Genomic DNA, 14,033 nt, shown 5'->3' on the forward strand with positions numbered 1-14,033 from the left:
ATCAGTCTATGTTTAAATCGATCTTGGTGAAAATTGTAAATCAAGATATGTTAGGGGAGTTGAAAAACCATATATACCAATGCAAAATAACCAAATATCAGCTAAATATACAAATGCAAAATATCACATACACAGTAGTCAGTAAAGAACGCATAAGAAAATAAAAATTGCCCCATAGCATGTAACATAGTTGATAGCCCACTGACCAAGGTCTTATTATCTTGAGACTGCCAAGTTTCTGCTGAGGTTACTCCAAAAAACTTATAAGCCTATTACAACTCCAAACAAAAATTTGAAAAAGGAGGTCCAATGCTTGGGACTTTATCTTTTTGTTGCTAATCTAACTCATCTGATTTATTTCTCAGCTTTCTCATCAGTACCAAGTTATTTCATACGATAATTATCTTGTCTAGCTATAACTTTCCAACAGAACTACACCTATCTTTGCTTCTAACCTCTTAGGCACTCAGCTTCAACGGTACCTTCTCACTCACCCTTTATCTACAGTATCCAGAATCCTTAATGTAGTTGCAGCAGTTCCGTTGCATGCTTTCCTATGAAAAACACCACTGCACCAATATGATTTTTAGACCAATCATGATGACAATATGACCTTATATATTTATTGCAACACTAAGTTGAAAGTATCTCAAGACTTGAACAAAAGCTAAAACAATATGCATTGGGGAGAGAGAACTAATATTGAAAGATGGCCGCTACTCCTCACCCTCATGAATAGAATCTTTTACTAAAACAGAATCCATAAATTTTTTACTATTGAAATTAAACAAAATTGAAAGTAATTTTTTTTTGTAATTTTTTCCTTTGATTTTTTAAATTAGTGCTAAGTATGTACTAATACCATCAAAACATTATTAATGTCTCTATGAGTATCATGGTTCTCATATATAGCAGTAAGCTAAAGCTTTCATAACTAAGAAAGGAGAAACTCAGGCTGATTTTAAGAAACTATTCCCACCGCTATAAGGAGCTTGAAAGGCTTATAAATGACCATTGTATATAGTCGTTGTAGAAGGATCAAGTTGTGTCATACTTTGTGACAATGAATTCAACAGACAGACATTTGGAAAATTAGATATGAACACAAATAATCAAGATGTTATGTCTAACCACTACATGGTTACAATCGACGATCGAAACTGAAAAGTTGATAACAAAAAATGATACAATGGCACAATACCCCCATTTCTAACTCTTTTGCAATATAAATGGTTCTTCTCTATATCATGTAATAACCTGTTTTTTATCTATCCCATTTATTCCTCAAATTTTTATGTGACAAAACCCTACCATCTCCTTCCCTAGACTTTACCATCGATCGCGACTTCACCCCCATTTCTTCTATACCAGCTGAAATGCTTAATTTATTCAAACCACCCTCTACATCTGTTTTATCTTTTATCAATAGTATTTGAAATGCTCCACTATCGAACTCAGTATTATATGACTCACGTGGATAAGTAACCCTCTTTCTAAACCTCCTCCTATAATCATTCCTTCCATTCCCCTCAGTCCCATCCTCTAAATTCTCATTCTGTCCAAGCCCATAAGGTTTAACATTATGACCAACGCCTTTAGAAAAAAACCTCGCCGAAGGTAAACCATTTTCAGTTTGAAACAATTGAGGACTATCTCTATCAGACCATAAACCATAACCACCATGCTTATGAAACCTATTAGCTAAAACCTTCAACTGTTCATCAGCACTAACTGAAAACAGATTAGGTGCTCGTTCGACAACTTCTCGTGATGTGCACTTACACGAAACCTCATTACACGCTCTCTTTTAGTGGTAATTTGCTCATCACTCATATTTTGTTTATATTCTCTATATTGCAAATGCCAACATTCTTTTTGAATCTCTAGCTATTCCTCAGTCATCATCCGGGCGACTCTATATAATCGATTTAAACTTTAGCTCCAACCGATTATTATTATTATTAGATAATTGATTTTGTAAATGAATTATCACCCATTTTAAATCAAATGGCAGTTGCTACCAAAATTAAATGAGGCAAGAGAGATAAACAATTAGTATACTAACATTACCCAGGCACTAAACATTCTCACAGGAAGATTAATGTTTTTTAACATATATAAGTTTCGTAATTATTCAAAGTCAATTACTTTTAAACTGCATTAAAATTTGTCATGCTAACTTACAAAGAATTACTATCTTCATGTTGTTCAAAATGAAAGAAAGAAGGTGTCGGCTTCTTCTATCTCACCCATTTGCTTCATATGAAACTAAAATTAAAGCAAGAAGGCATCGACTTCTTCTACCTCACCAAAGGATTTCTTATTGGCAAAATTGATTATACAGAGCTTGTTAGAGTTATTGATAAAACTTTACCTTCAGATGATGATGATGCTGATGATGATGATATCAGTTCGTGAGCATCCCCAACTATCTTCCTATTTTATGATCTGGTTGAAGCATTAGAGAAATCGAAAGTGTTTATCAATCTGTAATCCCATTTAGTTGCTTCTTATAACCTTTTGATCCTCAAAGTGATTAAGAGTGGCTGTAAATATTGATTTTGAAATGACTTTGGACATAATTCTTGGATGAAATTAGGAATGAAGGAGATTCGGTGGAGGCATGGAGCAAGAAGATGAGATATCAAAAAGTTGCAAATGGGCGAGAGAGAGAGAGAGAGAGAGAGAGAGAGAGAGAGAGAGAAGCTAACAAAATTACAATTTTGCCCTTGTGACGGACACAAACGTGACACCAAATCACTATTCCTCATACCCCATAATTTTCTAATATAGTATACCAAATCACTCTGTATTTTTCTAATACAGAGTGGCTGTATATATATATATTAACGAACTCTAGACCATAACAGGCACTACATTGTTTGTCATAATACAGTTTGGTAGCTGACACATTTGCTGCTAATGGTTAGTCCATTTCGCCAACAAATGTGCCTCCCCATTAGACATCCTACTGATCCACTTAAACTTACAAAACGAGAAGGAAAAACTCAAGTTTAAAACATAGTCTCTCAAACTTTCATATAGCCATGAGCAGGTAGGGCTATTGAGTGCTTTGATAACCTCTGCACAATCTTCTTCCAAAAGAACTGCAGTCAACCTAGAAGCTATTGCTAGCCAAATTGCCACCTCAGCTGCCACCATTTTGGCTTCTTCTGCTGACCTGGCTTTGAATCTTCTGGTTCCTGCTCCCACTATCTTGCCTTCATTATCCCAAGCTATGGTGCCAGCTGCTGCCTATCTTGTGGTGGGCTGGAAGGAGGCATCAAACCTGATGTTAATACAATCATTAGGGATGATAGGAAATAATTAATCAAAATCAGCTTGTTCAAAGTAAAGCACAGGAGGAGTAAAATTTATATTTTCTGGGTTTCCTGTTGCAAGGCCTGTGTAGCACTTGTCAGCCTCCACAACACTCCTCCTGATGGTTCTTTCTCTGTTAGGTATTCTATGTTCAAACTTAGCTTCATTCCTTGTTATCCAGATATTGTATAACAAGTAGCAATCTTTAATCCTAGCTTGAGATATATCTTGATTCTTGCTATGACACCAACTAATGAACTTAGTAACTCAAGCTTTGACATTGTTCTTTCCTTGGCTCTCCATTCTCAGACCCAAGCCTGATGAGAACCACATGGCTCTAGACGATTCACAGTCAAAGAATAGATGGCCATCAGTATCTAAGGTCTTGAAACACAAGGGACAAGAGAAGTCCCCCAACATGTTCCTTGTTGCTAGCCTATCCCCCATAGGTAAGGCATACATGTAAACTTTCCATAAGAACATTTGGATATTGGCTGGCAGTTTGACTTTCCAGAGGAGCTTTGTAGTTTGGGAGTTGAAACTGGAGCTCTGCCCTACAACTTTATTCTTAGTAATATATTTGTAGGCAGATTTCACAGTGAACCTCCCAGACTTATCCTCACTCCACACCATTTTATCCTTGCCAAATCCCAAAGGTCTAATCATAACTTCTTGGATCCTCAAAGCTAGAAAAAGAGGGAATAGGGCTGTTAGCTTAACCTCATCCCATCCAGTCCCATCTTCTTTAAACAAATCTGCCACATGGAGGTCATTCAGACTGTAATCCTCCACTCCTAGTTCCCTTAGAGTATAAGGTTTTCCATTACATAAAACCCAGGGATCATCTAGGATAGAGGTGGAGGTTCCACTATGAATCCCCCAAATCAAGCCTCTACTAATGAGATTGAAAGTTCTGTGTATGCCTTTCTAAAAGTATGAAGCATACCCAGGAGGTTTCCAGATGTTCCTAATCCAGTTTTTCCCATAGATGTTTGCTAGAGTTTTAGTCTATATAGAGTTTATATCCCTCATCTTTCTGAGCCCCAAGCCTCCTTCAGACTTGGGTTTACAAATGTTATCCCACCCAATGGTGTGGACACTTTTTGAGTCTTTAGTGCCATGCCAAAAGAAATCTCTACATGCTTTGTCTATCTTATTACAAGTAGACACAGGGAGCATATAAGTGGCCATAGCATACAAAAGGGTAGCTTGTACCACAGACTGGATCAGAGTAGCCCTACCAGCCTGAGATAACATCTTAGCCTTCCACCATTTGATCTTATTATGAATCTTATCTACCAAGTAATCGAAGTCTTCTGCCTTTTTTTGAGATAGCATAATACGGATTCCCATATATTTATCATTTGGATCAAACAATCTCATCTTCCAGAACTTCTTAAGCTTGATTTTGTTTCTAAAGTTAATATTTCGATTGAAGAACATGCTAGATTTATCAAAGTTGATCAGCTGACTAGAGGCAGCACAGTAATCTTGAAGGATGTTCTTGAGATGACCCCCATCCTCAAGATTGCCTCTGGTGAACAAAATCAAATCATCTGCATAGAGGAGATGGTTGATAGGAGGAGAAGCTCTCCTAATCTTGATCCCATGGACTTTCTCATCTATCTCAGCTTTAGCAATAATCCTAGATAGGGCCTCAAACATGATGATAAAAAGATAAGGGGAAAGGGGATCCCCTTGTCTGAGACCTCTTTCAGGGATAATCTTATTAATAGGGCTACCATTAAGTAAGACTTGGAAGAACACAGTAGATAAACATTGCTAAATCAGAGTTCTCCATTTTTTATTAAAGCCCAACCTATCAAAGATATTATCTAGCAAAGACCACTCAACCCTATTATAGGCTTTTGTCATATCCATCTTTAAAGCTACCCACCCATGATTCTTAGCTTTCATGTTTTTCATGTGATGAAACAACTCACAAGCCAAACTAGTATTATCTCATATATTTCTCCCTTTTATGAAAGCCCTTTGGAAGAAGGAGACAATTTTATTCAAGTGACACTTAAATCCATTGGCTAAATTTTTTGAAATCACTTTATAACAGAAGTTACAAAGACTAATAGGCCTAAAATTTGCCACAGTCTCAAGATTGCTCATTTTGGGAATAAGAGCTATAAAAGTTTAATTAAAGGTAGGATTCAACACCCCCTTAATGAAAAAATCCTTCACAAAGGCAACAATATAATACTAGTATCCACTATGTCCCAAGAATTTTGATAAAAACAACCTTGGAAACCATCTGGCCCAGGGGCCTTCAAGTTTCCCATCTTCTTGACCACTCTCCAAATATCCTCATTGGTAGGAATAACAGTCAGGATATTATTCTCCCTTTCAGTAATGCAAGGGTGGAACAAGTTGAGAATGCTTTCATTGTCCTGAGGATGGTTAGAGCTGAAGAGATCTCTAAAGTAGGTATTAATATAAACCCCCACTTCAGCTCTCCCCAAGCTCCAGCCCCCATCATTTTTTTTTAGCTTCTCAATCTTATTTTTTCTTCTTCTATAAATGGTTGAGAGATGGAAGAATCTAGTATTTCGCCCTCCATCTTTCAACCAATGAGTAGTGGATTTCTTTTTTCCAAAAACTCTCATCCTTAGCCAACCAATCAAACAGCTCATATTTTAAAACCTTAGCTTTCACATAGTTGGTTGGAGAGAAGGGTTTTTTCAAAAATTCCTCCAACTCTTTATTCACTTTCTTAATATTAGTGAAAATATTACCAAACACTTTCTTATTCCAGATAGTAAGATGTTGTTGAGTCATATTTTGCTTAAGTATCACATTAACATCAGGCATATCATGTGTTATAGAATTTCAAGCAGTATCTATAACAGGCATGCAAGAATTATCAGAAAACCACATATTATATAATCTAAAGGGTTTCTCATGCTCAGTTCTATTATCATCCTTTGTATTAAGATTAATCATAATCGACAGATGATCAAATGTTGCATTAACAACATTATTAACTTGCATGTGAGGAAAAAGAAGGATCCAGACATCAGTTGTCATAGCTCTATCTAATCTTTCAATGGTATGATCCTGCAGGGCTCTGTTATTACTCCAAGTATACTTAGGGCTTTTAAACCCCAGATCAAATTGCCCAAGATCATTAATCAACTCATTAAATTCTAGCATGCTTTTATCAAAAATATTTTTGCCTCCTATTTTTTCATCTAAGGATGTTATAGCATTAAAGTCCCTAAACAAACACCAAGGCCCAAGGATCATAGGGGCTACATTCCTGAGCTCCATCTAAACTTTATGTCTATTACATGCTAAATGTTCACCATACACAAAGGAAAAATACCAAATTTCATTGTAATGGTAATTATTAAGTTTACCTGTCACTTGATTTCGAGTTGCTCCCAAGATTTCCAGGTCCACTCCTTCCTTCCAGAGAACAGCAAGCCCACCACTAAGACCCACAGCTGGGACACTGAAGCAACCACTATACTTAACCATTCTACTAATCTTACTAATCTTATCACAACCAACATTAGTTTCTGAAAGACACACTATATCAGGATAATACCTACCTACCAAGTCCTTTAGATTTTGAATTGCCGTGGAGGAACTAATTCCCTGGCAATTCCAGACGTGTATCATTTCTGGCGAGGCAGCTGTTTGGGGACAGCTATCGCGAACCCTGGAGGAGGACCACACAGACCTCCACTGCTTACAGATTCACCACTTACACCCCTTGAACTTTCATCTCCACAATATCCACTAGTAGAACTTCTTGACTGTTTTGAACATTCAACCTTACACTGTTGCTTGCCTTTGGAATACTTCCTTCTCACCACTGATGAATCATCTATGGCAAGAGGTTGAGGCTGAGAGATGCTGTCCTCAGATTCATACCCAGCACCTTCATAACTTCCTTGCACCAGATTCAAAGGAGCATTTCCTATTGACACCTCCTATATACCAACATTATAAGCCACCATGTTCAGATCAAACTCTTCTGAGAAATCATCTTCTTCCCATTCAGTGAAAGCATCTGATTGTATCTGATCCTCCGGTATATCTTGTCCTGAGACTTCTGTTGGGACACTAGAATCCAGAAAATGGTTTGAAATAGATGGTTTAATAGATTCTACAATATCACTTGAGATATCTATAACAGGGGCTTCTTCATGAATAAGCAGAAGCCCCAATCCTCTAGCCCTCAAATCATCAGCATCCCTTTTTGCCTTCTTAGATTGTTTTGCAACCATCCTCAACCTGTGTCTCTCCCATTCACCATCATCCATGGTACCAAGATTTTGTTCAGTCCTTGTGAGCAATTTCCTTTTTGTTCCCACACAAATCCCTTGATCAGACCTACTCCGTTTAAAACCCCCCCTTTTTTGTTCCTCGAGAAACCAAAGTTTTAAACCCCCCGACCACGTGGAGGTAGCCCAATGAAACGAAAGTTGGGTTGTTCAGCTCCAGCAGGTGTAGAGGCTTGATTAAACCCATCTAACTTATTTTTCTCAAGAAAAGGAATGATTATCTTGGAAAAGGAGGAGAAAATTTTCGGCGAGGCGTGATCATCCACAGGATTATTCCATATTCCCAAGGAATCATCCTTTAGAGCTAGATCCCCTAGCCTTACAGCTGCACCTTCCAGATTCCCCATGTTCTCATTTTGGGTCGGATTGGATCCGTCTACTCCAAAGGCCTTGACCTGATCCAGGTTTATATCCAAAAGATTTGGGCCCCAAACACCTAGGGCCGCCCCATTTTCCTATGGTCCATGATTTAAAACCAAAGTATAGCCTTGGGCCCCTTGCTCATGGGCTTGGTTCAAACATTGTATCCGTTGGTCCGAAGCATCGCGAGTTGGGTCTCCCAACACTGAGCCTCCAACGGTAACTGGCTCAATGGTCAAGATCTCTGGACTACCCGTTCTGATTTCTGTCAACCCAGACTCTCTCTCCTCTGTTACCTTAGCCCTGACATCATAACCAATAGCCACCTGTGTACCCCTTGGCGGTGTTGTCCAGCCCCCCCCCCCCCCCATGCCAGAATTTTCTCACCGGTGATCCTCTGTTCCTAACTGGAATCTGATCCAGTCTAGGTTTTTGTGGAATACCTGAGATTGTTACTAATATTGGGCAAGAGTTTGTAGCACCATTGTAGAACACGTTAGCTCTCAGCATGAAAGAAAAGTTATTCTTGATGTCCCTGGGAGAACCACCAAACTTCCGCAAATCCATATTGTATTTCTCTCGTTGACTGCAGTAATGTATATCATGGCCAATGCATCCACAGAAGTAACAAAAAATGTCCAATTTTTCATATTTAAAAGTTACTGTAAACACTTCCCCCATTTCCATACGCAGCTCTATCCCTTTAAGCAATCTCTCTTTGATGTCCATTCGAACTCTAATCCTAGCAACTGGTTTTTTGAACTCAGATGAGCAATAGAGGTCAACCTCCTTAACTTTGCCTAGGTTTAAACCCACTATATTAACATTTTCCTCATTGATCCGATCTTTCAGGAGTCCATAAATTTGAACCCATAAATCTACCAAGTCAAACTTATGTTCAGCCTCTAAAATTTCTAAGTATTTTCCTTTTTTGATTGACAAAATAAATCCAGCCTTGTATCACCCAAGGCCCATTCTGCCTGACATGTTTACATTCATCCACATTTTCAAAAACCATCTTGTAGAAACCTTTTGATATCGCTTCTATTTTTGTCTTGCCTTTTGTTTGCCAACACCTGTGTAACTCATCCGCGAGATCCTGTAGAGAAATATGTTTTCCTCCATACAACTTGCCCAGCAAGGTTGTATGCTCTATTGGGTTCTCTTCCATGTTCTTGCATCCAATCTCTACCACTCATTTTTCTTTCGAGCAAAACAGGTTCTGCATTTTAGCCTGAAGTTGTTCTATTTTTGCTCTGGTGGTCTCACCTTGCTCACCATCACTAACATTGTCACCTTGTACATAATCCATCTAAGAACGTCTTAACTGAGAGAAAGGATATAGAGGAACAAGATAAAAGAAAGAAAAAAGAGGGGAGGGGATAGTTTATGGGTTGTGGGAGTGGCGCGGGGGTTAGATAGTAGCTTGAGACAACGAAAAATAGAAACACTTTCCAAATAACTTCCCCGCACCGAGGATTAAAAAGAAATAAGATCTGTTTCCTCGGACCTTGAGAGAGAAAGAGCACTACCAACTAAAACTTGAGGGTTATTACAATTTGAATTTTGAAATCAGGGAGAAAAAGAGGGGAGAAAGAACTGCTTTCAGCCACAGAAGAGCCAGTTTCACGTTCTCTCGAGAAGGCTACATTAGTACCTGACAATTTATGGTGGACAAAATCAGACTTAAAATTTCTAGCTGGGCTGACAACGTATTATCACTTTAAAGAAGAGTTCTACTTTCAAAACATGTGTTGAATAGTATGCTAGTTCACAACATAGCTATCTATAAATGGCCTGCCTCAGTCATCAAGGAATGTGAGCGCATTATATGAAACTTTGTATGGTCGGGCAACTCTTCTTGCAAGAAAGTAGTCACTACATCATGGAGGAGAACTGCATGCCTAAAGAGGAGGGAGGAATTGGCATTTGCCGATTGAAAGACATCAATCTTTATATGCTAATGAAGATGAGTTGGGCTATGTTAAAAAAGAGCAATGATTGGTCAACATTTATGCAAGGTAAATACAAGAAAAGAAGTGGAACTTGGGCTACACAAATGACTTCAACTGTATGGCATGACATTAAATGGGCCATGAAGGAGGTACATCAACACTCGAGCTAGGTAATTGGAAATAGCAGAAACATCAACATTTGGAAGGACAATTGGATTGGTAAAAAACTATCATGAAGCTTTTGCCAATGGAAACAAGATTTTGGAAAAATATATATATAATGCCACTTTGAGTGACTGCATTGAGCATAATACATGAAACTTTTCCCATCTCTCACCGATATCTTGGGTATATTTAGAGTTGAGATCTCACAGCTTCAACATCCCAATGAAGAATGTGAAGATGAGTTAGTTTGGATGCACACACCAACTAGAAACATCTCAGTTGCTTAAGCTCACGAGGAAATAAGGAGTAAAGGGGAAAAGCCTTACTGGGTGAGTTTTCTTTGGGAAGCAAAGCTACATCCAAGAACTGCGACAATTGGATGGAAAATTATGTTAGGTGCAGTTAATACTGATGATAGGATGCAAAACATAAAATTTAGATTGGCCTCAAGATGTATAGCATGTAAGGACAACACAGATACTCAGTCACACACTTTCTATGAGTGTGGCTTTGCTATGCAATGTTGGAATTATGCTACAAACACATTTGTGATGCAACAGATTCTAGGTATCAGTCACACTGAGCTTGTAGAGGTTGGGGCTAGCCTTGATCCGCAAGCTAAGGCTCCTTGGGGAGTAGCTTCTATCTCGTGTCTAGTGGCTATCTGGAGAAATAGGAACAAAATGATTTATGAAGAGGGGAAACCTAACTTCCCATTATTTGTCAAACAGTTTGAAGAGGCATCAATTTTGTAAGAAAAGAAAAAAAAGGAAGAACCTAATTCAAAGTTAGCACCCATCTATTCCTTTGACTCTAGAGTGTTATTGGCTTCTACCACCCATTAGAGTGTTAAAGGTTAGTGCAGCTGGAAGCATAAGAGGTAGTTATGGCATTACAGGATGGGGATTTGTCTGCAGAGATCATACTAGGAGGGTTCATGGTGTTGGGGCTGGAGGAATAGGTATCGATATAGCCCATAATGCTAACTGCCAAGCTATTCTTGAGGGAGTTACACAAGCCACCAATATGGGATGGAGAAATATATGGGTTGAATCCCAATCAAAAGCAGCAGTTAATGTTTTTCAATTGGATGAAGTCCATTGGAGAATCAAAAGTGCATAGCACAAAACAAAGAGTAAAGTGGAATGTTTGAGCATCACTAATACTTGGAAGGAGATTAATTTAATTTCTCAGTGGAGACAAGTGCTCAACAAGAATGTATGCTAGCAACAGGGACTAAAGCTTGGCGGCATGGCAAACCACTCTTCCTTATGCGAACCGAAGACACATTAGCAACCTACTACAAACAAGTTTAATAGCTTAAGTTTAGTAGCTCCTGGAAATCCATTCCAAGGACCTAAAATACAAACTCTAACTCTTCCCTTTTTATTTTCCTTCTGCATCTCTTTGTACATTTTTCCAGTTATAATCAAAATTACCCTCTTGCAAAAAAAAACAATCTCAATTATTTGTTGGAAGTTATGTACTCATGTATGATTATATGTGCGGTGATCGAGAAGTTGAGTTCAAAAGCTCATAGTCATGGATCCAATTAACTTCACATTAAACATATGCAGCCCCTGCATTCAATTGATGGACAATGGCTAGCATGTGTATAAATGACACACACTTTTAATATGGTCAAAACCAGCGGCACTTAGTTCTCCTTAGACATCTCCTACCTCGAATACTTTGTGAGAACCCTCCTTACAAACTTGATGATATTCATTAGTTCATGATGCTTCGATATACATACATTTGACTGCCTTGAAATATGCACCATATCTCCTGTTCTAAGTGTTGGAGTTATCCCTCACATGAGGAGAAAAGGAGTTCAGTTTGCATGGAGAAGCTTGAGCGCGCACGCACTGCTATTGGTCTTGCTCCAGGCACGCTCTCGCCCATGATGTGAACAACCTCCAGTGTTTTTAGGGTGTGCGTGCTCGACTTTGGCCTTGCCCAAGGCACGCCCGCGCCCATGCCTATTTTGGTCAGGATTTCTATTTTTGCGAAACCGCGAGTTTGCAATATAAGGTTTGGATTTTTGGCAAAACCTAACACATGCAAGAGAGAAACCCAATGTTGAAAGCAATCAAGATTGAGAGAGAACCCTGTAAAAAGAGAGGAGTGATCTAGTAAGGTGAGAAACTAGAAGGAGTGATTGTAATATTCCTTCCTACTTTATAAAAGGATTAGCTCTTGTGCAAGTAGGCATCATTGGCCGAACCACGGTATATCTTTGTGTTGTGGTATGCTTTTATTGCTTTACATTATTATCTGTTGTTAATAGTTGTTTAGCGAGTTGGGCATGTTAGTTTGGTTGTAGGGAATATTTAGATTGTTGTCTGGAGTTGTTATTGATCCTAGTACAAGTTATCTGTGTAATAGGGAATCAATTGGTATTGGTGTTAAACCCCAACAAGTAGTATCGGAGCCTTGGTTAGATTAGCCTAGGGTGTTATCCAAATCTTGGTCGGAAGGTGTTTGACAAAATTCCTGAGAGAAGATTTGAGTTTAAATAACTTGTAGAGATGGATCATTCCGTAAACACTTGCATGACGAGTCTGAATAAGAAGAACTACACCATTTGGAAAGCCAAGATGGAAGATTTGCTTTATTGCAAGGACTTGGCACAACCCATTGAGAATGGAGGAGAAAGACCGGAATCGGTCGGCCAAGGTGGAAAGTGGAGCAAGCTTGACGAAAAGCAATTGGGTACATTCGACGCCGGATTGATTGACGGCAGTGTCTTTCACCATGTATCACAAGAGACTACAACTTTTGGCTTGTGGAAGAAACTCGAAGATCTCTATGAGAGGAAGTCGGGCGGAAACAAAGTGCTGCTCGTTAAGAAGTTTGCCAACACGAAGTACCAAGAAGGTTCTTCAATGTCCGAGCATCTTAACGGTACGAATACCATCAATCGATGCATTTGATGAAGATTAATTTGGGAGAAGTTGATACTTTGTTTCTATTAGGCTCTCTACCCGAAAGTTGGGAGACGTTAGCAGTCTCTCTACACGGAACAGCTAAAAATGGAATCGTTTCCATAGAGATGGCTACCGCGTCTTTGTTGAATGAGGAGACTAGAAGGAGTTCAAAAGTAGCTCCTCTCACTCAGAGATCCTTGTCACAGAGAAATGGGGGAGAGGTAGAAGCAGAAAACCATCTCATTCTAGAGGTGATGACAGAAGCAAATCTAGGGGTGAAGCTAGAACTCCTAAAGCAGAGAGACAGTGCTACTATTGTGCCACCAAGGGTCACTTCAGATATGAGTGCAGAACACTGAAGAGGGATGAGAAGAATAACTGTGTACATGAAGACATGGTAAAGAGGAACGGAAACTCAGGCAGAGATACTACCGCACTAGTCGATGATGGTCTAGTGGGAATTGTGTCAGATTGTGGTGAGTGTTGGCTTAGTACCTCATGCCAGGATACAGAGTGGGTGATAGATACAGGAGCATCCTATCACATCAAACCGCATAGTGGATTTTTCACTACCTACAGCTGTGGTGAATATGGTGAAGTGAAGATGGGCAACAGTGGAGTCTCTAAGATTGCAGGGATTGGGGATGTTCACATAGAAACCAATGTCGGATACACCTTGACACTCAAGGATGTAAGACATGTCCCTGACCTTCGGATAAGCCTAATTTCGGCTAGGAAGTTAGATTATGATGGCTTTGTAAACTCATTTGGTAATGGGGTATGGAAACTGAGCAGAGGTTCCATTGTAGCAGCCAAAGGGAAGAAAACTTGCTCTATTTACAAAACACAGGCTAGTTTGTGTAAAACAGAAGTGAATGTGGCAGAAGAAGAAGCTTCCTCTGAACTGTGGCACAAGAGACTGTGTCATATGGGCGAAAAAAGGGTGGAAGTTCTTGCTAAGCAAAAGGCCTTGCTAGACATCAAAAGTACACATTTAAATA

General features: G+C 39.0%; 1 protein-coding gene across 1 annotated transcript; it reads right to left on the reverse strand.

Moving 5' to 3' along the window:
* Window positions 1–3,588: 3,588 nt before the first annotated feature.
* Window positions 3,589–6,141, reverse strand: LOC147490100 (uncharacterized). Its single transcript, XM_086574800.1, has 4 exons — window positions 5,974–6,141; window positions 5,573–5,720; window positions 4,537–5,075; window positions 3,589–4,248 (listed from the first exon to the last, which is right to left on the reverse strand). Exons 1-4 carry the CDS (start codon window positions 6,139–6,141, stop codon window positions 3,589–3,591), a joined length of 1,515 nt encoding a protein of 504 aa, XP_086430926.1.
* Between the last annotated feature and the right edge of the window lie 7,892 nt (window positions 6,142–14,033).

The sequence above is a fragment of the Coptis chinensis genome, chromosome 7, assembly GCF_015680905.1.
Source record: "Coptis chinensis isolate HL-2020 chromosome 7, ASM1568090v1, whole genome shotgun sequence".
NCBI lineage: Eukaryota > Viridiplantae > Streptophyta > Magnoliopsida > Ranunculales > Ranunculaceae > Coptis > Coptis chinensis.